This window comes from Mastigoproctus giganteus, chromosome 7 (assembly GCF_048544385.1).
Source record: "Mastigoproctus giganteus isolate SK-2022 chromosome 7, ASM4854438v1, whole genome shotgun sequence".
NCBI lineage: Eukaryota > Metazoa > Arthropoda > Arachnida > Uropygi > Thelyphonidae > Mastigoproctus > Mastigoproctus giganteus.
In genome coordinates, this window is record NC_143581.1 from 16,786,666 (window position 1) to 16,813,037 (window position 26,372).

At 38.5% G+C, this 26,372-nt stretch overlaps 2 protein-coding genes across 2 annotated transcripts in view; both read left to right on the forward strand.

The window, feature by feature from the left end:
• LOC150082583 (uncharacterized) overlaps positions 1–4,591 on the forward strand; it is a 96,048-nt gene extending 91,457 nt beyond the window's left edge. The window contains exon 7 of the mRNA XM_090377841.1: positions 4,415–4,591. Within this exon, the coding sequence (XP_090233967.1) occupies positions 4,415–4,591 (177 nt within the window). The remainder of the gene's footprint in view (positions 1–4,414) is intronic.
• A 6,843-nt stretch (positions 4,592–11,434) lies between these two features.
• On the forward strand, positions 11,435–26,068 carry LOC150082584 (uncharacterized). The gene is made up of 6 exons (XM_090378701.1): positions 11,435–11,502; positions 12,656–12,739; positions 19,588–19,620; positions 19,716–19,858; positions 25,009–25,085; positions 25,879–26,068. The coding sequence occupies exons 1-6, from the start codon at positions 11,478–11,480 to the stop codon at positions 25,919–25,921; spliced, it is 405 nt and encodes a 134-aa protein (XP_090234827.1). The 5' UTR covers positions 11,435–11,477; the 3' UTR covers positions 25,922–26,068.
• The last annotated feature ends 304 nt before the right edge of the window (positions 26,069–26,372 follow it).

Genomic DNA, 26,372 nt, shown 5'->3' on the forward strand with positions numbered 1-26,372 from the left:
GGAATCCATACTGGCGATCGTTGATCAGATGGAAGGTTTCTAGGTATTTTAAGAGTTGATGGTTAATTGATTTCTCCATTACTTTAGAAAGAGTAGAAATAATTGCAATGGGACGATAATTGGATGGGAGGGATTTATCACCTTTTTTAGGAACTGGCTGGATTTGAGCAAATTTCCAAGCAGAAGGAAAAACACCTTTGGAATAAGAAAGTGAAAAAAGGCGGCAAAGAACAGGAGTAAGTTCAGGAGCACAGATTTTGAGAACAAGTGGAGAAATACTATCAGGATCTGGAGCTTTATTAGCATCAATTTTCGTCAAAATCCTTCTGACATCCTTTTGACGGAAGACCACAGGAGGCATTGAATGGAGCGTGTTGGGAATGGTGGGAGGTGTGTTACCAAGATCATTAATACATGAGTTGGAAGAAAGATGGGATGCTAGCAGGTCAACTTTATCCTTGGCTGAAGTGACAACAGAACCATCTAGTTTTGACAGAGGTGGGACCAAAGATGGGCAAAAGTTGCGGCCAATAGCTTTGGCAAGAGACCAGAATGCTCGGCTACCATTAGGGCAAGAAGCAAGTTTTCTACTTGCTTCTTGCCCTATTATCCTGTACAAAATCTAGTTTGGACTGATTAATAACTGCTTTACAATTGTTGCAAGCTTTGGTGTAGGCAGAAAATGAAACTGAAGAATTAGAAACAAGCCAATTACGATATGCAACATTCTTCTCTTGAACAGCCTTAGCACATTTATTGGAAAACCAAGGTTTAGATAAAAGACGAGATTTTAAAGTGGAGTGTGGAATAAAGGATTCCATTCCTACAAGAATAATTTCACTGACACGAACTGAACAAACGTTGACATCAGGAGTTTTGAAACAGTAATCCGACGAAGGAAAAGAAGAAAAGAAATCTCGCAGGTCATCCCATTTTGCATTCTTGTAATGCAAAATCACCAAGTTGTGATCTGAGGTGCCAAAAGGACCACTCACTTCGACCGTGTACTTAGAAAGGTTTGTGAGAAAAAGATCAAGCGTGTTGGCTGTATGGTTAGGATTGTCCGGTATTCTGGTAGCTAAATGAACAATCTGCACGAGGTCATTAGTAATTGCAAAAGCCTCAGCATCTAGACCAGCTGGATCTGTGTGACTAGAGAATGGAAGCCAACTCGAGTTGTGAACATTAAAATCACCAAGGAAAATTACCTCGCTGTTAGGAAAGTTGGACTGGAGAAAGTCAAGTTGCAAAGAGAGGAAGCCGAAGATCTCCGAGTGATTAGTGGAGTTGGGAGAACAGTAAAGACAACAGGTGAATTTGACAGAATAGAGAGATTTTAAGCCAGAGAAGGTCGAAAAGAGGAGATTCAAAATTACCAAGTCTCTGACAGGGAATATCAGAACGGACATGTGCATAAGTACCACCTTTGAGACGAAAGGAATCATACAGCGAATAATTTGGGCAACTCGAGAGCAGTCGTTGAATCAACCGATAACTGATATTCTGTCAGAAAAAGTACATGGGGTTTAGCAGACTGCAAGTGGAAATGGATATCATTGAGATTAGAACTGAGACCACGTGTAATTGTGAAATGGACTAGGAAGTGTTTTTTAACAACGTGGCTGAGTTAGTCGGTCTCAGGCGAGAGTAGCACGTCTTTTCTCCCGGAAACTCGGGTTCTCGTGTTTTTTGTTCATCAAAACAGAAAATCGACGTCAGAACAAATGCAATATACAGACAATATACATGGAGCAATATGGCCTGAGTTGCCGATCTCATAAAATCCTACTGCTGACTGACTATCTAACCGCAACAGTATCAGTCCAGGAATATTATTGCCACGTATGTTTACAAATTTACAAAGAATTTTTATGGGCTTTTTTCACAACGCGGATGAATTAGTTGGTCTCAGGCGAGGAGTGCAGGGGGGTTTTTTCGTTCAGAAATCAGCAAACCGAGCGAAGAATACACACAATATACAGATGCCTCATAGCCTTAGTTGCTTTGCACTTAACACGCATAACCATTTACATTTTCACGTCAGCGAAGGTGTTCTGTCCTTTCAGTAACAAGGATTTCGATATGGTAGATCATTCAATAGATCGTGTAGTAACTCCATTATTGTTTTCGTCAGTGTAATTTTAAAATTTCGTATCAAAAAACTGATGGAAACAAGCGGAAGTCACGAAGAGATAAAAAAACTTTTTTTTTTTTTTTTTTTGTGTTCCAAAGATGGTCACGACATACAGAGTATGTAACCCATGATACTATTCGAAAACTGCACGTCTAATCATTAAAATGGATGCCATCTGCTTCTTTCATGTCAGATAATACGGCTATAAAAGTTAAAAACATTCATCCCACGTTCCAGTCTTGGAAAATGATAGTAGTATATCATTAACTAAGGTGATAATTAACTTCCATTGAAGACATTAATGCTTGTTTGCATTGCAACATGTTACAAGGGTGACCACTATTTTGTTTCCTCCAGGAAAATACTTTCTTGAATTACATTTTGAAATCCAAATAGCTTCACTGAGAATATTAGCGTTCATTTGATGACCTCTCTTCAAATCAAATGAAACCTCTTGGATTTAAATCAGATCTTAAATTAGAAGGTTCTTTTGGATTAATTCTTTGGATAGTCCATCTATTTAACAAGTAGAATGATTAACCAGTAATTATAATTGTAATTTTAAATGAGTTTTTCAATAGTTCTTTCAATACACTCTATTTTACCATTCTGTGATCGAAATTATGAATCAATTCGATCAATGTTTTAAAAAAATCTTTAAAGAAGTATACCTTGCCACCTGGATATCAAAACTACGAATAATTCAATCCAAATTTCGTCTGGTTTTAAAGAAATGTACGTTGTCGTTTGGCCATCAAAATTATGAATAACTCAATCCAAATTTCGTCTGGTTTTAAAGAAATGTACCTTTGTCGTTTGGCCATCAAAGTTATGAATTTCGATCTAAATTTCGTCTGGCAATCAAAATTATGAATAACTCGATCCAGGTTTCGTTTGGTTTTTTTTTTTTTTTTTTTTTTCTTCGTAGTATTACTGTACTCTACTTCATGGTATTCGTGCGCGTGTTTAATAACTGCATTTATAATAAAATCACTCAATTCGTTGATATAACTCTTTAACTTTGTATTTCAGTGTTTTATTAATTTATTTTTCTTTATTTTCATATGTGAACATCGGCCTTCTTTCAGGGAGTGAGTATTAATTTTTGTGAATTTGAAAATTTTTATTTATTATTAGTCTTAGAAAGAATTATCAATACTTGGATTATTAATGCAAATATTCTTTTTTCTTTACTTGCCATGCGCAATTATGCCATATCCTGTGGTTATCGTTTGGAATCAACATTTTACAGTTCGTAAGTATATTCCTATGATAATTAATAATAATTAATGGATATTCTTAAGTTCAAATTTATTTAAATTTATTCTTAAGAAGAAGAAATTGGAGTGTTCGTGTATTTAGTTCTATTTAATTCTATATAGCTTCTTTCCGTGTTGACAACTCTTTCGAAAAGAGACAGCCATTGCGTTCTTTGCAATGGCTGTCTCTTTTCGCCTCGTTAACCTCCTAACACGTCCACATTGCTTGTTACCTCTTAGTTTTTCAATAAATATTGACGGAGCATAAACGCCGGGCAAATTATCAACGTAAAGTGGGCTGGGTTGGGAATGTGTTACCATCATCTTTACTAATCTTGACCTTTTGACCCCTCGCCTTTCCAAGGTCGTCAGTGAACGTAGCCACGTGTCTGTGGGTATCAAGTTGCACACACACTCCAGGTAGTCTAGCTGCGCCTGCAGACACTCACCCGGAAATGTCGACGATAAATTTTTCCATCCCCGTCATAAGAATAAATTCTCGCAAACAGGCCTACTTGTAAAGTTTCTGCTTGGAGAAGTATTTTTAACTTTTAAGTTTCTTTTTACGACTGTTTTTTTTTTGTTGTTGTTTTTTTTTGACCTAAGAGTTTCTAAAATGAGCTTAAATTTTTCATCGAAATGTGAAAATCTTATCTAAGTTCCAACTCGAAGAATTCTATCATTAGAGTCATCTCCTTTAGTGAGGGGACCCTTGGCCCAATGGATTTTTTATGCTCCAACAGCTTAGAAAGATCCAATTTATAATTTCATCGAACTTTAAAGGGCTGCATTGTCCAGTATTAGTCAGAGATGTAGAAATTTGCAGATTTTTCATCCCTCGAACAGACAAACCTGCCATGAAACTCTTAATTTTAATACGCCACCTATCCGCCCCCTCGAATTCATCGATAAACCCCTACACAAAGAATCCATCTCTAAAATAACCACAAACAGCTCTCTAAGAAACATACGCTCTATAACATCATCTGAATCAGGATTATCTATTATTTGATCCCCTAAGTTTCTCAATACAATAGATGAATATGATCTTTTAACTAACGTGATTGACTCCTTACGTAATGGTTATAGCGAAGTCATTCACAACCCAGCTAATGTAGCCAATGAACTCAATGGGTACGTCGTATTGATTTTTGCAGAAGTCCCTCCACGGCTAGAAGAAATCAGAGTGAAGGTATAGTGAGTGCCAAATTTTGGCAACATCCACTTTGGAAAGCTCTGTGATAAACTATTGAGACACCGTCGTTCATGAGTTAGATGCAGGAAGTATCTTTGACATTGCTGATTTGGCCATTAGGCGAAGCATTTAGCTGTGGTGTCCTTACAGATTTCTTGATTTCTGGAACATATTGGTATCACTGGTCGGATCATTAGATGGATTACAGGGTAGCTATATAACAGCAGGAAAAGCTATATAATTAATGATTACTCTGCACAGTGAGTTGGGATAAGAGTTGGGGATTCTCCGTGCTTAAACTCCTATTTCTGATTTTCTTAAATGATTTGATGAAGGAATATAAGGCATGATTCCGATTAACCAGTCTCCCAACTTTACATAGTTACAATTATGTAAAGTTGGGAGACTGGTTAATCAGCGCTCCTTCAACATTATTTGGCTAGGCTTCAGCTACGGTCAGATAAGTGGCAACTACCTTTTAATGTGCAAAACGAAGATACCCTGCATTTTGCGAAATTGGGGAATAGCAGCCCCAAATTAACTTACCCTTTATAGGAAGAAAGGGATCTGGGAAATATGACACTGGCAGATATTAAAGTTCGCTGAATAGTGTAGATAGGTGGCCAGGGAAAATCCACGGTTTATCAATGATTTGTTCGCAGAGATAGGTCATAATTCCAATGTATAATGCAATTGTAAGACCCACTTGGAATACTTTGTTCTGGAGATGGACATAACCGAGAGGTCATAGTCCATTATTTCGATTATAACATCATCATGGAAAATTATCGGATTATTTCGATTGTAGTTACGAGTATATCATGTGAATGATTCATTCAATTATGGAAAATCATTTGAGTATACTCATATCATTCCATTATGAAAAATCATTCGATTATATTCATTGAGTAATGAGAAATCATTCGAATGATCCATTCAATTATTGAAAACCATTCGAATGATCCATTCAATTATTGAAAACCATTCGAATGATCCATTCAATTATAGAAAATCATTCGATTATATTCACATCATTCGAATGGTTCATTCTATTATGGAAAATCCATTCGAATGATTCATTCAATTATGGAAAATCATTCGTTTATATTCATATCATTCGAATGACTTTTTTGATTGTTCGTTCTATTATGAAAATCATTCGCTTATGGAAATTCATTCGATTATATCTACTTATTTTATTCGACTACGCCCATCACTGCTCTGTTCAAGTTGTTGTTGTTTGGTTTTTAGGAGCATTAGCAACTAGGGCATATTGCTCCGGGGATATGCGGTGGTCATTCCCTGACTTTTGCGTTCCGCATTCTCCGTATTTGGTGGTCACGGGCTCGAACCCCGATCTAATCAAGAAGCGTGTGCTACGCACTGCTGCTCCTGCCCATCTGGCTACGGAGGCGCCCTCTGTTCAAGTAGGGACACCAAACTTGCAAAAAGGCATTGAGCTCCTTGAAAGGGTTCCAAAACGGGAAACTCGCATAAGATCTGAAAAAGAGCGTCCATATTATGGACGCTCTTTTTCAGATTTAGACTGGATTGATGGAAGATTTCTTTTGGGCTGTTAATGATTGGAATAAGTACCTTGTGGGTAGTTGAGGCTGACAGCTTGAGAAAATTTAAATGTCAGCCTGATCAGCGCCTACGTTAGGAGGGAAACGTGCAGGTTGTTTATTTATTTTATTTATTATTATTTATTTATTTTTTATCTTTTGGCTGGTGTAGCAAAAGCCTCTCTGCGTAGCCACTACTAATGCTAAAATGACCTTTGACCCTTAACACGAAATGTATAAATGATCCTAACGCATCTTATTATTGTACTGTACGTTATTTACTATTTTTAAACGAAATACTTTCAGACTGATAAAGCTACAAACTAGCCTTTCATGTATCCCGTTTTTGTTTTGTTTTTTTTATCATCAGCCATTAGCACCTCACAAGATTGCATTCCAACTCTATTGAGCAGGCGTGGAATTTTGCTACCTCAACCGATGTAGTCATTGAGAAAAGATGAGTTTTTACTAGCTTACCATCACTGGAACAGCCGCCACCGTGTTACTAGTATTGGCTTAAAACTCCATTTATGATCAGCAAATGGATCCGTGTAAGTGTTTTTATGATGTGGGTAACATACACGGTAGAAAAACGCCCCTGTGAACTTCTCTTTTTATTTATTATGTTTTCGGTGGGGAGGAAAGTAAGGGGGCGAGAAGGCCTTTTCGCAAAGATAAGACAAACTTTCCTCCCCGCTCGGGGAAAAGAACATCTTCAAAGAGTTGGCACTTGTTTCGCAAGGATTAACGTGCACTTAAAAATGGTCGTAAAATTTTGCTAACGGCCCAAGGAGAGATTTGGACTGTTTGAGATGGGATGTTTGTGTCTCAGAACTTTACGGTTTTAATCCAGCAAGAAAAACTGATAATTAAATTCACATGGGCTCAATAAATCAGGCTTTCCACTTTTGCCACATCACACAGCTTAGTGGCAGACTCCATTAGATGGGATCTAATAGGGCGGGCCGTATGACATTCGGCTTTTACTGCTTGTCGTAAAACATATTAGGTAACTTTATCTTTTCTGGGGTCGTCGGATTAGTGCCGAGGTTATGGCCATCGACATGCCCAGACTGTGATATTTCTCTATAGTCATTGTTACTCTACCTGTGTGTAACGTGTTTAGAGGATGTAAGTGGTTTGTATTTGAGCTTCTTACTAGCTGCCCCACCCCTGTCCATCTCCGAATCGAGCACGCCAATTAATGTTTTAAAAAAAAAAACTTAAGAAAGAATTTTGCCGCTTTATTCAATGCCTATCCTGCTGTACGGCCTTGGATTCAGTTCGCGTGGATTCTGTTTAGAATATGCATCTAATTTATGCATTTCTACAAAAATCCCTTGATAATGGGTATTCCTCTTATTGCACTGATCGGTACCAAAGTGTAAAGATGGTATAAAATTTAAAGATTATTGTTAGGTTTAATTCAAATGCCCATGAATTGTCATCTTACAAAATACAAGGAAGTATGCCACAGGAGAAACACGTGGAGCTATCACTGTACTCACCCCGAATAGGGCGGATAGGCGAAGAATTATTGAAGATATGCTACACTGCTCAACAAAATTAAGAGAACACATAGAAAACGTGGTCCAGCTAGGGATGAAGCAGGACGAATGGTATGGTGGTGTACCATAGAATAATGATGAAATGAGTAGACAGCGAGAAACTTCGAACAGGTATACGGGAAATTTATAGGGGTTGTATAAGAATTACCAAAAAGGTCACATTACAGAAGTCGATACAAGATGCTCGAAAATATGGTTACATGACATCAGTATGGCGTATCATCTCCGCCAACCGCTAAACAAGGCCTAACAGCAGTGAACCATGCTCGATATAAGGGTGTCTATAAGATTCTGTGGCAACAGATCCCATTCTTCCACGAGCGCAGACCTTAACTCACTAAGTGACCGAGGAGTTGGCTGTCGATAGGCAATGCAACGCCCAAGGACTTACCACACATGTTCGATCGGAATTAAGTTTGGTGAACGTGCTGGCCAAGGCATTCGCTGGCTGGATATCTTTAGTTTCAAGATATTGCTCCACCACCTGAGCTCTATGTAAAGTGGCGTTGTCGTGCATGAAAAGAAAATCTGGGCCAACCACACTCCTAAACTCCTAAAAAGTCGTACATAGCATTCGAGGATCTGTTCTCGGTACCCCTATCAAAAACATGAAGAGGGGTGCGGTCGTTGATCTGCCCCACAGGAGAACACTGTCTCCACTATAAGTGTCCCTTTCTCTGATGTTGCAGGGATGGTACCACATTTCTCACCTCCAGGCGAAATATCGTCTAGAATCTGTTTGTAGGCTAAAACGGGACTTATCAGAGAACAGAACTGTACCCTATTTGTCAGGGCCCCAAGTCACATGTCATAGCACCAGTTTCGACGAACTCTGCGGTGATTTGGGATTAATGGGATTATTATTTATTATTATTATTATATTAGGGTCACCCGTAATTTATATACTCGTATATGTGTATTATATCTGTAAATTGCGTGTGTTCTCTGGTCGATTTGCCTGTTTTTCTGGACGAAAAAAACCCCCAGTTTCTGGGGCGAAAAACCTTGCTATCTACGCCTGAGACCGACTAACTCAGCCACGGAGGGATTAATGGGATTCAACTTACAAAGCATAGCGGCAAGTGAGTGTGTGTGAGTTCTGTTGAGATTTCAGTATGGCGTATGAAGTAATGCCGGCGCCTGGCATTTCGCAGCCAGGGGTAAGGGGACACCTGGTCCCCTTCCCCCTGACTCCCATCCCAAGCCACTTGGAGGCAGCCAGGTTTTACCACCAGGAAAATACAGTACAGTACTCTTACTGGGGCTACCAGGCAAGCCTGGGAGCCCCATGGTATTTAAGAAAAGGAAGTGAGATATGCAGAGGGAATAGTGTGTGAAATGAAGGGGGAAGGAAAGTGGATAGAAAGCAAGGAGATGAGAGTAGAAGGCATTCCCTAAAAATGAAGAATCAAGAATAACAGATTATAGAATTTAGGTCCATTGGAATCTGTTACTGCCCATCAAAGCAGACATAAAACTAATCAAAATACAGCTTAATTAATTAATAAGTTAACTCCATAACTCAATTGGCATTTAGATGTATTCAAACACTCAACAATAAATGAATGAGTTATCACCTAACAACTAATTTAATCACTATACAAAATACAACTGTCAGCCCGACAGTCACAAAATCTGGGTGAACTAACACCTGAACTGAACATATGCAGAATTTGGTAAAGTCCAATAGATTAGTAGCAAACCAGATCCTCTGTTTGCACTTTCACGCTGGTTCGATTATTAGTAGCTGAATAGCCTTGGAGAAAAGAGTTGCAAGGGTGGATCCAGCCTTCATGTTTTTTTTGGGAGGCGGGGAGGTGACCGCAATGTTTATCTGTCACTAAAACAATTCATAACAACTTAGGCCAACATTGACCTAAATTTATCTGGCACTTGCGCGCCAGATTCGAACCGGGAATTTTGGAAAAGCCATAGGTTCGAACTTAATCGACGAAACTTAAATCTTATGAGGAATTTTCAGGTGGAATGTAGGGTTCACAATGGATTTTGCCTTTGTTTGTTTTTTTTTTTTTTTTTTTAATCCGCAAATATAGAAATTAGCTTTGGAGCACACACAATACAGAGACACGACATGCCCAACCTGATGACCAGTGATCCCGCCACGGGATCTCTGGCCATGAGGGATTTGTCACCAGAAGACATATTGACCCGGACTTTAACTTTTGATAGGGTAGTATACCTCCAATTGTCACTAATTGTTAAATTGCCTTGCCTGTGATAAGGATCCATTTTCTGATCTTTTTCCCCTTTTCTTTCTCAGACTGCGTTGCATTGGGCAGCCAAGCGTGGTGATGAGAGGATTGTCAAGCTCATAGCAGGGACACATAAGGCAAACCCCAACGTCAGATCGGTAAGTGTTTCGTAGAGTGCATCAGTAATCGTAAATTCACTATTTATATTCAGTAGCGGTGGTCGGGATCTTTCATTAGTCAAAGTACCCGAATCGGTGATGCATTAAATATAGTAATTCTAATATCCGATGGATGACTTCAAGAAAATTGATGGCCCAAGCAGGATCGAGATAAGAAAATCACTGGCGTCTAAATAAGTCGAAATGAGTATCTGATAAGCAAGGAGAAAGGAAGTTGAACATCGAACAGGAACAAAATGGATCAGATAACATTGACCGTGAGAAGGGACCAAGCAGGTATCCCCTACAATGGTGCATGTACCAACAATCTCTCCCCTCAGTAGCTGTTAATTAGTGTTGTTATTTCGTAGCTGACTGACCTGCCATCAATCACCGAACCTTAATGTAATGGAGACATCAGTGACGCATTCGGTTGCCGGCCCTCCAAATGGATGAAAAATAGTCGGAAACACTGCTCGGATAATGCTGTTTGCTGAAAACCAGTTTGTCTTTGTTATACATTTTTTTTTGTGATTTTAATTATTTCGATTTCAGCGGATTTTATAATTTAGCAAAAAAATTATTTTGTTGTTTGTTTATTATTGATGAAAAAACAATTTCCGCGTGCCAATCACGTGCTAATTGTTACAGTCTGTTGATTTTTTTTTTTTTTTTTTTTTACAAATCAAAAAACAAATCGTCTGCCCATTTCGTCTGCCCTTTTCTCATTGGTGGAATCAAAATAGACTAATTAAAAATAATGTTTTTGTAGATTATTTATTAATAATAATGGGTTTTTAAATGCTTCAATTAAAAATTGAATGATTTTTTAAAAAAAATTATTGAGTAATTATTTATAATTGCCAGATTTTAATTTGTTTTTGTTTTTTATTCTCCCCCCTCCCCCTCTTCTGGACGTTGCATTTTTGTATTATTCAACGGGATGAAATACAGCATGTAAGTAATTATTTTGTTCATTAATGAAATTTATAATTATTTATAATTATTTATGCTAATAACCATTTATTTTAATTGGTTTTATTATTTCTTATTTTTTTAATTCCAATCTATGGCCTTCCTACTCTGCGTTGTGGACATATCTACAGGGGGTAAGTAGACTTCTTTTACAGAATAAAATTATTAATTTTTAATAATTTTAAATTTCACCGCGTGAGTATTTATAATTTTTTGAAAAAAAAAAATATTAGTAACCTGTATACTGATGAAAGGCTGATATTTATAAAAAAAAATTAAAAAATTAAAAACAGTTTTTATTTATCATTAAAAGTGGTTACTTTTTTCACAGATTTACCAATTTATGTCTTTTATTTATTTAGGGTTATACACCACTGCACCTAGCAGCTATTTTCGGTCATAATAAAGTGATGGATTTACTTACTAATACATACAGTAAGTGGTTATATTCAAACTATTCGCCTGGTTGCGTTAGGTTAGAGAAACTAACACATGGTGTCCGAAAAAAAATTCCAGCAAGGAAGATTTTTTTCTGACATCGTGTACATTATCGTAGCTTAGCATTGTGGGTGATCGAAATGTGTGTGAGAAAGAGAGTTTGAGAGAGAGAGAGAGAGAGAGAGAAATATATACCCTTTTCTGCTTTTTATATTCTCAATACGAGAGAGAAAGAGAGAGAGAGAAAGAGAGAGAGAGAGGGAGAGAGAGAGACCCATTCTGGTTTTCCTATTTCTCAATTCATGCAGTAAGGATTATATTTGACAATTCGTCTAGGTTACGTTAGGTTAGAGCAGTGATTCCCAATGGTGCGCCGCGGCACACAGGTTCGCCGCAGCAGGTGGCTAGGTGTGCCGCGCATATTATGAGAGTATATTTTAAAAATGAGAAGAAACCCATTTGTATAGCGATGATCAGATAACAGCTAGGCTAGGTCCCTAGAATAACAATTATTATTGTACACAGCTAACAAGCAACGTGACCGAGGAGCGTTTGAAGCGCATTCAAAACACGCATGCGTGCGTGGCCGCTTAGGATTCAGGCTGGTGACTCACTTATATTAATATTAATATATAATTTTGTACACGAAGTGCGCCAGAAAATTTTTGTATGTTTTACAGTGCGCCGCGAACAAAAAAGTTTCAGAACCACTGGGAACTAAAAAATTCCCAGTAATGATTTTTTTTGACATCGTGTATGTATTGTACGTCAACTTAACTTAGCATTGTGGATGATGGAAAAGTGTGTGAGTGAGTGAAAGAGAGAAGAAGAGAGTTATATATAGAGAGAAATATATACCCTTTTCTGGTGTTCCTATTTCTCAATACATACAGTAAGCGATTATATTTGACTATTCATCCAGGTTACGTTTGGTTAGAGAAACTAATACAGGGTGTCCAAAAAAAAATTTCCAATAATAAAGATTTTTTTTTTATTATGTATGTGTTATGTTGTGCATTGTGGTTGATCGAACTGTGTGTGTTTGTGTGCGAATGAAAGGAAGAAGGAGAGAGTTAAAGAGAGAGAGAGAATATACAATTTTTCCTGCTTTTCCTATTTCTCATTTTTTTTATTTTTATTTTAATTTCAGAGGCCGATCCCAAACTTCGAGACTATTCAGGGAAGCTTCCCGATTACTATCTACAGAAGAAGAAACCTCAAAATAAACCAAAAAGTAAGACCACTTATCAGTTACCTCCTTCTACACCTCCTACTCCTCCACCTCCACCTTCGAACACCTTGCCTAGAGCAGCTACCTCCAGATCACAAGGTCGTCATTCTCCTCCCGTAAAGGGGCCGGCGGGATTTCTACTATCAGTACATCGATCGCTTACTTTTAGAAGTTCTATGCGTAAATCAAAACGAAAAAGACTAGAGAAATATACTCCGATAGACTCATGATAAGTGTTTATGTCTTCTCTCCAAAAAAAATAACTATTCTTATACACAATTATTATTTTTATATAACTAAATCGATAATTTGTGATATAATTTGCATAATTTGTTAGAATAAGTCAAAAGTCATACGCACATACCTAAGTGACACAAAAAAGTGCCTTTCTTTACTTAACTCTATGATCACTAGGTGGCGCCCAGCAAAATTGTACTGTTCCTTTTGCGACGTTCCTATACATGGTTCCTAAAGAATCGACTTATAACTTTATTCTTTGAAGTTAGATGTCTGTATTTATTTTATAGTTTTTGAGAAAAAAAAATGTTGATGCAGACAAAAAATATTAGAATTTATATATAATATTTTTGAATATTAAAATATTTAAATTATATAAATATATTTTTATTATTTACTAAACTGTGTAATAAACTAACTGTTGATGTACTAACTAGATCTCCTGTGTCTGTATTTCTATTGCTCTAAGAATGCATGTTCTGTTCTGTTGTACTCTAACTATTGTTTAAATAAAGACTGTCTATTGTCCATTTAATTTTTCTTATTAAACTAACCATCATACTGACTATTATTCATTTCCACATTAATAGAAAACTAACAATACAATTAACTATTGAATTAATTTATAGGAAAGTCAGGTCAAAGTGGCCAGGGTCGGAAAAGATATCGGCCCTGTGAAAAACCCAACCAATCAGAAAATCCAACTGGCTACTTGCGTAGCAAGTTTGGTTTGCTAGTAATAATGAACAAGTTATTTAGCCGTTCAATATAATTACAACTATATAAATATTTATTACTCTTCTCCCCTATACTTTTTTAAGATTCTTCTCTCTCTCTCTTTATCTGTTTCTTCATAAACGGCACCATGCCCACGGGTCTTGCATAACAATACACGTGAAGCGTGCACGGACTGTTTAAAGGTAAAAATACTGCATTAAATATATGATTTCTTTTATTTCACGCAATTTATTTTGGAAAAAATAATTTCAGGATTCATCCGATTTTAATAAAATCTGGATGGCTGGACAATTTTTTCTAAAACCAAATACTGTATAAAATTTCATGAAAATCTGTCCACCTGGGAGTCCAGTTTTTACATGCGGACGGACAGACATGGTGAAGAATATAGCTTATGCATAATAAATATGCGAACGCGCCTAAAAGCTACCTGTTTCGAAGAAACAGATATCTTCATATTCAGAAGATAAAAGAAAAAATAAAAGAATGTGCTAGGATTTTTATACATATATACACTCAGTGATCATTGAATTCTGACCCACCCTATCTATAATGGACTATGCTGCATAGTTCGCAGTATAAAAAGCCGAACAGCTTCATACGCCAGAGCAGTGGTAATTTGCTTCTGGTTGTGCAAGACAAAGAGTGGTAAAGTAGCAGTTATGCGACGTAGTAAAGGTATCACGGAACTTCAAAAGGGCATGATTGTGGGAGCTTCCCACAATGTCGTATGTCGGGTGCTTCCATATCAGAAACTGCACGTCTTGTCGGTTGCTCACGGCCCACTGTGGTTAATATATACAAAGCATGGTGTCGAACGGGTAAAACCACCTCCCACCGACAGAACTGTGAAGGTTTACGCAAGGTGTAGCGAAGGGTGAATTGTCCATTGTCTTTGCATTCCCCATACAATATGGGGGAATGCAAGGACAATGGACAAAATCCCAAATTTCGATGCGCTGCACACTCAAACGTATGGGGTACCACAATAGACGACCCAAGAGACACCCGCTCCTCATTGCTGATCATCGTAGACGGCGAATACTGTGGTGATAATACGCTGGTTGGACACTGGAAGACTGGAAACGAGAGTGCTGGTCGGATGAGGCCAAATACCTGGTGCAACACGCCGACGGACGCCTTCGTGTGTTGCTTGCGCAACACAGGACCATGAACCCATCGTACATAGTGTCCACTATCCAGACAGGTAGTGGTGGTTGCTTAGTATGGAGCATGTTTTGGTGGCAAGAACTAGGGCCCCTGGTGCGTATGGATCAACGTTTCATTGATGAGGTCCACCGACAGCTCTTAGGAGACCATGTCATCGTGTCCCCACTGTGCACGAGTGGTTCGAGGAAAAGAGTGAAGATATCACCCATCTTTATTGGCCTCCAAATTCCCCTGAGCTAAATCCAGTTGAACACCTATGGTATGTTTTGGGACGGAAAATGAGTAATAGATCACGCATCCATGATCTATTCTGATACTGTGGAAAGCCTTGTAGGCTTCATTGCTGCAGATCCCTACGAACGTCTTGAGACATTTAGTGGAATCAATATGTAAGCGAACAACGGCTGTTATCCATGCGAACGGTTGCCCAATACGGTATTAGGTAGGTGGTCATAATTCAGTGATCACTCAGTGTATACATATATTGAGAGAGAGAGAGAGAGGAACTTTTTCATAAGTGCTTAGTTAAATATCAAGTGTTAAAAAAAAAAAAAAAAAACGGGGATAGACACTATATCGTAGAGAAGGTTCAAAGTGGTTTAAACACTCGTGGCTATAAAAATTTATTTATTTAAGGTGCGGACTGCAAAGTTTGACAACTAGACATCTTATGAGTAGAGGCGAAACTGCACATTCTGACCCCCTCCTCTCCCTCCCTTTAACAATCGTACAAAACCGATCGTTGGGTAATCCCTTTCGTGGTGGCCTGGTGGTATGGTAGTTTCTCCACTGCTTCCTGGGGGGAAATGCCTGATTGAGGTGTATAAGACTCTGAGGCAATCAGTAGGAAAAAAGAAGAACTGGTGGGAAGAAATCTAAACTCTTAAGGAGAAGCAGAAGGCTTGATGTCAAGAAATATTTCTTTAGGCGGTGGGTTGCAGAGTATAAGAGTCAAGGGTATCAAGAGTATGTCAAGCGAAATTAGATGGTCACTTTTTTGGTGATGGCGATAGCTGTTGGAAATGTGATGATGTCACAGACATCTTCATGGTTTCAGCAGCAAAGAAAACTCCTAGGAGGGCTGTTAATGAATCAGACCGCTGCTTTGATTTAGAGGAAATCACTAAGTTTTATATATTGATACTTTCTGATCGAGTCGCTTTGGAGAAGGGGGAATCAATTCCATCAGTTCCTCCTTACATCTTCATAACTTCATCATCCATGTGAAATTGACGTCTTGCCAGATAATCTTTCCCTCTTCAAAAAACATGAAAATCGCCCGGCAAATCCGAACTGTAAGTAGGATATCAATCACTTCATAGTACAGCGTCTGGATGGTTGCATCTGGATGATGTTGGCACATCGCAGATCAGTTGTTGAAGATTCTCGCATAATTTTGTGAGTACACCCTTTCCAGAACACTGCGTTGCATTATCTTGTACGCACCCATCACTGTGAACTCCATATTGTCTCTGTTTCGCATATACAGTACAGCCAACACGCCATATTGTTCAATCCCTTCCACTGGACTCGTACTTCCATAAATAATCAATTAACGTTTTCAAGGGTTAAAAGTTACCAAATTAGTTTTATCTGTGTGAAATTAATATGGTTGATCCAACCCACCGATTCATACTCTCGGACCAGTTGCTCCAGCATCCATCGTCCTCTAGAGCGAAGTTAATTTCTATGGCCTCTTGAATCGAAGCTTTCGCATTTCTCGCGCACAACACGTGGTAGGAGTCGTTATTTCTAATGACTGCCATAAAATGCGGAGCTCAAGTGAGATCCCGCCCATTTCGTGTTGCCTTACATCCGGGACTGCAGAAAGAAATCAAGTGTTTACCAGTGTCTGACAACTACACCGAAGTAATGAGAGATCACTTGAACCCTCAAGAGAGATTTTCAGACGTGGAGTATTTAATATATTTGGAAACTTTCTAGACCAGACGTCGGCAACCTTCATATAATAATAAAAATTTGTTTTGAAAAAATGCACGTAAATATGAAACCTTTGCTATCTGATGAAAGATGGGATCTTCTCGCCTTGTACCGTAGATGTATCGCATTCTGTTTGAATATCGCTTACAGTTTTTCTGAAAGGTCCAGAGTGTTGATGAGGGAAGAGAATCACACACAAAAAAAAAAAAAAAGAAAAAAAAAAGAAAACTGTCTTGCACATGTTCTTTTAGTGAACATAACTTTTTTCTCTTCATTTCTAATTTTTTGGCAGTAGGAACCAAAAGTAAAGAACATTTATGGGTGGCTTAGTCTCAAAACCCTCATGGTACGTTTCCCCGCTGGTAGATAACATTCGCATATAGAAGTCGTTAAGCCACCTGGACTGTGGTTAAAAAAAAAAAAAAAAAAGTAGATGCTACCCATCAGTGGGATGTTATCGGTGTTAAGAGTTTAAACAAAAACTTGGATGTTGTAACCATGGCAACATTGTCTAAACCGTTAGAAAGAAATTTCACTTAAAGTTTGTAGTATTTTAGCACTTTGGAACGTCACCTACACCACCTCGTAAAGAAATTGGTCTGAAGATATTGAATATGCCCGTGCCCAATATTTGGTGTCCTTATTTTTGGTTCATACTGTACATTTGGGTTAAAGACCTGCCCCTACAAGGTAGTAATAGTTTAAGGTCAACTACACCAACTCGGTCATCAACTTTACGAAACCAAACTTTATTTATAAATTTCATGAAGAAAAGAAAAATTCATTTAAATGTGTATAGTACGAATCAAAAGTTAGGGCAACCTTAAAAAGGCAATAAAATAATTTATCTTTATGCGAAAAACAAATATAATTTATATTTATTTGAGAAACAAATATATAAAGGAACAGAAAGAGAACTGGTTGGTGTACTTTTATTTGTAAAGAAATAAGTCTGAAGATATTCAATATGTCCGTGGCCAATATTTTGGTGTTCTTATTTTTGGTTCATACTGTACATGGAACATCATATTGGCATTATAGTCTTTAAAATTATTATGGATTTAAAACTTTCCTACTTATTAATTTAATTTTTTTTTTTTTTATAAAAATGAAATGTATACTTCCTGGAAAAAATATGGTGTATCTCAGATTAATGGACCCCATCTCTTAAACGAGCAGAGTATTGCTTCTTCTCTCTCAACACCATCCGTTAGGCTTTTTTTTTTTTTTTTTTTTGGTTTCATCCTGAGGAAGAAATGCAAACGTGGCATCTAATGTAGGTAGAGACTCGTTTTTCCACTGCAAACGGGTAAAAAATAGCCCCTCTTGCTATTCTCCATCGGTGTCTAATGCAGCTCTGCACCATTACTCCAAAGTGACTCAATGGAAGCCCTACTCCGGGCCGTCAGCAACTGACAGACTGGTCCCGATGGAGTGCGGAACTTCTCTCCCGCGACGCCAAGCCTGACAGTCTGACTCGTGACCTTTCTGCCACCTGCCGACTAGCCTAATGGACCGACTACAAACGCACGACCCGGTCTGGCACCTCGTAATGTGTTCTGTTTGTTCTGGTATTAGATAACATTAGATACAGTGTTCTGAGCGCCTACCTTAGTGCTATAGCTGCGTCCATTAGGGACCTTACGACTACTGGACATTGGTAAACTAATATTTCATCCGTTTCACCCTCCCTACTGCTTTGCTTCCTCCCCCTAGTACGTCCACCGTGTCCACTTAAGGGTTACACCGAATATGGAGATCAGCTGGAGATAATGACCTTTTCATGGTTAATCAGCGTTGGGAATAATGAATCTGGCAGTCTGTACGGATTAGGGACTGAAAGCGAATGTTTAATAAATGTGTCAGATAGAACGATAGGAGTAGATTAAATGCAGGGCTTTTCTCTAAAGACTTGCGGGTTGCTTGAGGTCTTATGCGATTTTTTTTAATATACCAAAGTCTTTCGTTTTACCCCTGCACCCCTTTTGAAAATCCTGTCCCTATAATGACTCATACAAATTTTGAGGAATAAATAAAGAGGATATTGAACCCATTAATCTGTACAGTCTTTTACATACACTGTTCGAAAAGATATTTATTTTTATTTTTTTGGATTGCCTGGTCAACGTATCGGTTTATGAATTTTGATAATGTAAGGTACGTCTAGAAAAGAATAAATATATATGATAAATAAATAATGAAAAAAAAAATCCACCTTACACGAGTTGTCTCGGCAATTGTAGCACAAATAAACAGCACTGCTTCGACTAATGTTGTTTAAAGTAGTACAATACCGAGGCAACTCGTATTAGAAATCTTATCTTTCTCATATGAATTCTACTGTAATGAGCTCTCTTTCCCTTTTATTCTTTTTATTTTACTATTGTTTTTCTGCTGAAAGGTTTTCTGCCCAGAATTCCAATTTTTCGAATGGTGGGGGTAGTGCAATTTATGAACAGAACAAGGGGAAGAAGTGGTGAAGAGAAGCTCCTAGTGCATACATCCCCATCACGCAAAGAAGTTTAACTGCGCATGCGTTGAACTTGAATCATCGGTGCTATCAGAAATTTCTCTAAGTAGCCAGTGAGATTTGGTTAAAAACCTGCCCCTACAAGGTAGTAATAGTTTAACGGTAAGAAAACAGGAAATGGGGGTGAAGCAATCTTCAATAACAGTAGATCCTCTGGTGGTTGGTGTACTAATATTACTAATATTCCACCTAATTATAATACGATGATTGACATTTAATATTTGTTCTCTTTTAGATGTGAAACCCTCTCACAATGTTAGCACCAGTGGTAAGTCCTTCCTTTGCTCGCTAGATCTATTTTTAATGGACAAAGATATTGACCTCTAATGAATGACCTTGATATTAATTAATATTTTCCATTAGGTGTACCCGAAGAAAAGGAACCAGTGTTTAAGCGAATTGGATCTCTGAATGTCAAAATTCGTAGGGGTGCTACACTACTTTCCAGTTTTCGGGGGAGTATTCGATTAAAAACGTGGGGTTCTCTGGACAGCGTTTCAGATATCGTAAGTTCCATCGTGGTAAAAACTTGATTTTCTTTGAGGAAATGTAATGTTGGTTTCTATCTTTTTGGAAACCAACATTCCATATTCGTATTTGAAGACATTAAGTATTAAAAGTATATGTAATGAAATTATGGTCCATGGCTAGCTCTATAGCACACAACTCTGTGGTATATACACTCGCGGGGAATCATCTCAGATCGAATTATCTGGGAAGGCTGCAGTGGATCCCACAGATGATTCTAATTTCGAGCCATCAGTGAAGACAGGCAGAAATCAGAGCAAGCAGATCGATGGACAGCATAGAGTTGTAGGTAGACCGGTGGTGAGGTGCTGTCATTTCCCCCGTTAATAATGGAGAACTTGCATGGTGAAAAGTGAGAATGCCTGGGTGGAAGGGATTGCCTTGGTGACTGGGCAATATTCTGTTACGTGATATTAAGCTGTCTGAGCAGCTGTCGGACACGAATACCAAGGGACAGTTGGCACTCTGACAGGTATTATACAGATTTTCCCACCGTGGCTAGAAAACAGGAGTTCATGTAGGATGGTCTGGCAGCAATTGTCAATTTAATGACAACTGCTTTCGTTGGAGCGACAGAGGTGACTCAGTTGCTTCGACGTATAAACTCTGGACAGAGGATGTTCTAAATGCTCCAATAGCAATGCTGATGGTTTTTTGGTAAACTTAGTCTAGCCAGAAGTACGCTGTTTCCAGCAGACGCGTTCACTTAGGACCCATAATCTACTTTAGATCGGACAAGTGCAAGATAGTGAAGTAACTTGCAGTGGTCTACTCTCCAATTGTTAGATGTATTGGCACGTAAGAGGTTCAGTCCCGTTGTGTACTTCGTCCGCAATTGACGGATATGTGGTAGGAATGACAACTTATTATCCAATACAAGCTCCAAGAATTTTGTCTTGGGTGCTACTGAAATGATGTTTTGTCCGAACTTTAGTTCTGGTTCAGGGTGAAGGTCCCATTTGCTACAAAAGTGTATGCAGATGGACTTCTGGGAAAGACTCACAGAAACTATTAGCCATTGCCCTTTAAGCGAGATGACCCCCATATTACATGACAGAGAAAATACTGACTGATATCATCAACAAACACGGCACTTTTCACTATTGGAGGAGGTTGTTCAGTAATAGAATTAACTTTGATAGCAAAATCAAACTTGGAACTGATGCTCGGGGAAATAATCCGCTTCACAAAAAGGATTGAAAGAGAATAGATCCCACACGAACTTGGAATGAGCGGTTTGACAAGATATATTTGATAAAAATGCTGTATGGCCCTCCAGATTGAGATTATAGATATCTTTTAAAATTCCAAATCTCCAATTCGTGTCCTACACCTTTTCCATATCAAAGAAAAATACTCGCGTTTGAGGGAAGCATCCTGAAAAGATTTTTCCAGCCTTATTAAATGGTCGAGTGTTGACCTGTTCCTTCGAAAAAGGCCACATTGGATTCTGGAAAAGAGGTCATTTGCTTCTAAATACCATAAGAGGCGGGCACTGACAACCCTTTCCAGGATCTTGCACAAGCAGCTTGTCAGAGCAGTTGGGCGGCAGTTCAGAATTTTTGGATCATTTCCTGGTTTGGGGAAAGCACAATTCCCTTATGCCAGGAGTCCGGAAACTGGTCTTCAAGATAGATTCTGTTATACAGACAAATCAGTCAAACCACTTATTCAGATGAAAGATGTTTGATCATCTCATAATGAATGTCACCTGGGCCGACGGCACTCGCCTAGGATAGAAATAGTGCCGCTTTCATTTCCCAATCTGTGAAAGGCTGATTGTATACCTCACAATTATTCGAAGACAACTTCAGATGCTGCTTTTCAGCTTTTTGTTGGAGGAGCAGAAACTCAAGGTGGGGGGGATGATGCTTTGGTAGACACTTTAGCAACTATCTCCCCTAGAGTGATCGCAATTGCAGTTGGGTCTGCATTTGCACATCCATTATGTTCTAGGATCGATGAAGGTGTGATGAATATCTGCCCTTCGTTTTCAGGACTTTGTCTCAAACGAGCTTAAGTGTCGCCGCCTGAGTTATGAAAGATGTGGAGCGGTTCCAAAATTCCTTCTGACTCTGACGTCTAACGTAACGCGCTTTGGTGAATGCACGTTTGAAGACTATTAGATTATCTGTTGTGGGACAACGACGAATTATTATGCATTTTGCATTCCACTGTGGCTTTGGAAATGAAGGAAACCTAGTAGATGTCTTCGGAATTGCAGTTTTCGCTGTTCGGACAGTATTTTCGGTGATGTACATAACTGCGTCATTAATTGGCTCCTGGTCGACTGCGGTGGTATTATACGTCGCCAGATGTTTGAAGGCATTCCAGTCAGCGTGATCGATCTTCTACTGTGGTATTTTCGACAGGCGTCATGGTCTCCCGTTGCAAAGAGTGGATATCATGGGAAGTGATCACTGCCTAAATGTTGCCTTCAACCTCCCATAGCCATCACAAATGGCCTGTCTTGATAGACGCCATTTGCGAGTGTCTGTATTTTTGATACTTGAAGCATCTTAAGGGATTCGTGTGGCTTTATTGAGCGGCAGTGTAGTTATCCAGACATAATGGAAGATACATTAGGAGACTTTGCCGAATTGAAAGTAAGGATGAGGTTTTTAGTGGGTACGAGATTCCTATCACTACGCACGAATATTCTCTTTACAGCTCACTCCTTGCAGCTTAAGTTCAGAACAGCTTTCTTCCTCTGATACTTCCATAAGATCCCACTTGGAGATAAATCACGCCATGAGATGAATTTAGTGTTTTACATTGGGTAACTGTAATCGATGTTCCCTCAAAAGAGGCGATTCAAAGAAGTTGTACCGAATGCTGATCATTTTTGGTTTCGATTAAAAGGTCACCAGGACGTAGTCAGTTTACCGACTCAGTAGAACTTGCCAAACCTTCTGACTCCTTCTGTATAAATAACGGTGACATCTTTCCTATGGGCTTTTCGCTAGTGGAGTGGAAAAAGACCCAGAAAAAAGACTCCTCGCCCTCCTCTGTTCTGGGTCTTTTTTTGATGCTGTGGTATTATTGTTAATATCATTATTATCTGGTAAGGACCGTTTTGGGGTGACAGAAGAAAAGTTTAGATTATCAGGATTTATGAGTTATTTATTTTGGTTAAGTGTCCAGGCTTCCCCCTCACCCAGAACCACAAATGGTACACCCACTACCTGGAAAAAGCAATAAATGTGCTCGGGGGGAGTGGGACGCTAGGATTACCCAAACACCACATCCGCACCGCCTCCAGCCTGAATCCTGTTTCTAGGACCATGATGGTGGGGACATGGCATTGACACGGTTAACCTTGCAGACTAGAACTCACTAGCCGATTGATACTGGATGAGCTATCGCAGGACCCACCCATCTTATCAAAGCAGGGGCCAAACTGGTGTGTAACCATCAGAGTCCGCCTTTCCAAGTTTCCGCTGGTCCTAGCGCACGGCAAACACGCCAGATTCCTGCAGAACATAAGTTGTTGTAATAGGGTTTTAGGAGCATTGGCAACTCAGGTCATATTGCTCCGTATATACTATCTGTAAATCATGTGTGTTCTGTGGTCGATTTTCTGTTTGCTGGACGAAAAACCCGAGTCGCCGGTAGAAAAAATCATGCTATCCTCCCCTGAAACAGACTAACTGAAGCATCTTGTGAAAAAGATCCATAAAAGTTCCTCACGTCATCGACGGGTCTCGAACTCGAACTCAGGTCCTTTCCACTCGGTGTGTGGAGGACGGCGATTCTTTTCCAACTGTGCTACCCACGAGGGCGAGGAACATAGGCTATGGGCGTTAGATCCCAGTGATGCTAACTGGAGGACCAGCATCTTCACTGATAGGGCCCCATATACAGGTGTCCACGTCGAGGGGATTTCATTAGTCTTCACAAAAAAACTAGTTTTAGTTACAGTCCAGAAGAGCAACGTCTTTTTATAGACAGTTCAAATTGTTATTGTTGTAGGATTTTTAGGCGCATCAGCAACTTAGACCACATCGCGCCGTATATAATACGTCTGTAAATTACATGTTTTCAGAGGTCGATTTACCTGTTTGCTGGGCGAAAAGCCCGAGTTGCCCAAAGAATAAAACTATATAACCCTCGCCTGTGACCGACTAACTCAGCCACAGTGTGACAAAAGCCCATAAAAATTCCTCGCGTCGCCGATAGGATTCGAACTCAGGTCATTTCCACCCAGTATGGGGAGAACGGAGATTCTACCAACTATTTTACCCGCTTGGGCACAGTTCAAGTAAAAGTTTGAAAGTTGCGTTCCTGGACAATGGGCATATACACCCATCGATTCCTGTTGAGAACTCTGTTCATATTAAAGAAGACTACGAAAATGTGACGCATGTCTCAAAGAGGATCAAGTATAACACTTAATCCTCTTTCAGCACTACAAGTTTTAGAGAAGATACTACAAGATAAGATAATGGTGTTCCACAATTGAGTTTCAGCCTGGCTCATACAACGTCATAAACAATCCGTAGGTTCCAAGAAACAGTCTTTCTTCCACAACTCTATCAAGCTGGGACTGGTCAAACAATTTGTTCAAGCATCGGATTCGCAAGGTGGAACCTCCAAATGTATACAATTTGTTTCCAAAACTGTCTGATGCAAAAAGTGGAAGATGGCATATTCATTGGTCCTCAAGTTAAATACAGTACACGTTGGCTTCACAAGAACTGGAAGGCTGGGTGAAATGTGTGGGAGTTGTTTCGTCTTGTAGTGAATCTCTTTTTTGTAACATAAAGAATGAAAATTACAAGGAACTAGTTAACAAGTTGATTTAAAATTTCGGAAAAATGGAATGCAAAATGTCGATCAAGCTCCATTACACTTTTCTTTCATTTCTTGGTAAACCATTATTCTATACAAAAACTAAGGTCTTATTCCGAATCAGAATATCGGATACATAAAGAAATCAGATAAACAGAAACTTTTTGAAAAATTGTTACATAGTTTTATAATTGATAATTAACTCATATCAGTGAGAGTGATCGATATTTCAAATTATTAAAAAAAAAAAAAAACATGCATTTCACTCTAAAAATAAATGCAGGTGATTACTCTTTAGGTCAGTGTTTTATGTTTGCTTTTTACCCCCTTTCTCTAGTTGGAAAATCATTCTTCATCAGCTAAGACAATGCCATTATGGAAGCAGAGACTGAAGAAATACAGTGACCGGACAAGGTAAGGGAGGAGGATAATGCAATATGTATAAAGGGCACGAGGTTGAGTGTAGTGCTTTAATTCGCTTTCGATAAAAAAGTACATTTTGGTCAACTTTTCGTATTTTGTGAACAAACTGCGATACTACTAAAAAAAACTTAGAAGGTTTTCTTTCTTTCTTTTTTTTCATCTCAAGAAAATTTCCTTGGAAACTGTGCTCGTTCTTAAGGACTTTCAAAGCCGTCATTCTATATTTCTTTGCAAAAATACACTGAGCGGGCAATTTATTAGGTACACTAACTTACGTTAGCGAGTAGCAACTCCTTTAGCCATCAAAAGAGTGTGTCACAGGGATGCTAGCCACAAACTCAGTCACATCCCGCAATTTCTTGAAACTGGACATCAGCAGATTCCTGAGATCACATCTTCAGTGTATCTGTGTCTACTGTACCTGTAACTTTCTGACAAGAGTGGAACCCTGTGAGATTGTCTACTACTGTCCCTCCTACCATCACAGATGCGACGTATTGTGCGTTCCGTTATACTGTATTAGGCATTTATACAAGTCTTACGTCATGCTCTTGTTACGTTACTAGGCAACCAAAATAAATATAAATTTCTTTTAAAAACTGTTTGATCTAATGAAAATATTGCTGTTTACATTTTCTGCATTGTTTTTGCTCATATTTCAGAGGTACACTCAGTTTATTACGCCAACATGCCATCTAATTAAATGTATAAGATTTTACATTGTCTATATTGTTTTCATGTTAATCCTGTTTCTCTTTTTCTTTACTTTTTTTTTTAACTTTAGCGATCATGGAAAAAGAAGACCAGTTAGCAATGCGTATTCCTGATCATCACAAGTACGTACTTTAAGGAATTAGAAACTTAGTTACACCAAAGAATAGGCTGGGAGGATAGCCAATGAAGATTTGAATATCCTAAATGTGCAATGTTATCTGACTAGTGTAACGTCTGGTCAGTAACTCCCCAGGACACCTGTTTCGCTATGAATAGAATGCAAATAAAAAATTAATAAATAATATGTATAATTGTGTTATTTCGTTTTAGTGATATCACAATTTCATAAAATAAATAAATAAATTGAATTATATGTGTTAATTTTTTAATTTTTAATGATTTAAAAATGAAAAAAAAAAAAAAAGGTGGCGCTAGTTGCATTGATATAGTAGAATTAAAACATGCATACATATCCACATACAAGTAAAGTTAATATTTTATATTTAAATTTTGGATTTATATTATTTCCTTTGATATGTATACATATATCATATATATATTTGT

Coding starts and splice junctions, on each gene's coding strand:
- LOC150082584 (XM_090378701.1), top strand. CDS start 11,478: ATGGATTTACTTACTAATACATACA. Junction 12,740..19,587: donor ACCTCAAAATAAACCAAAAA/GTAAGACCACTT, acceptor GTTCTCTTTTAG/ATGTGAAACCCTCTCACAAT. Junction 25,086..25,878: donor AAATACAGTGACCGGACAAG/GTAAGGGAGGAG, acceptor TTTTAACTTTAG/CGATCATGGAAAAAGAAGAC.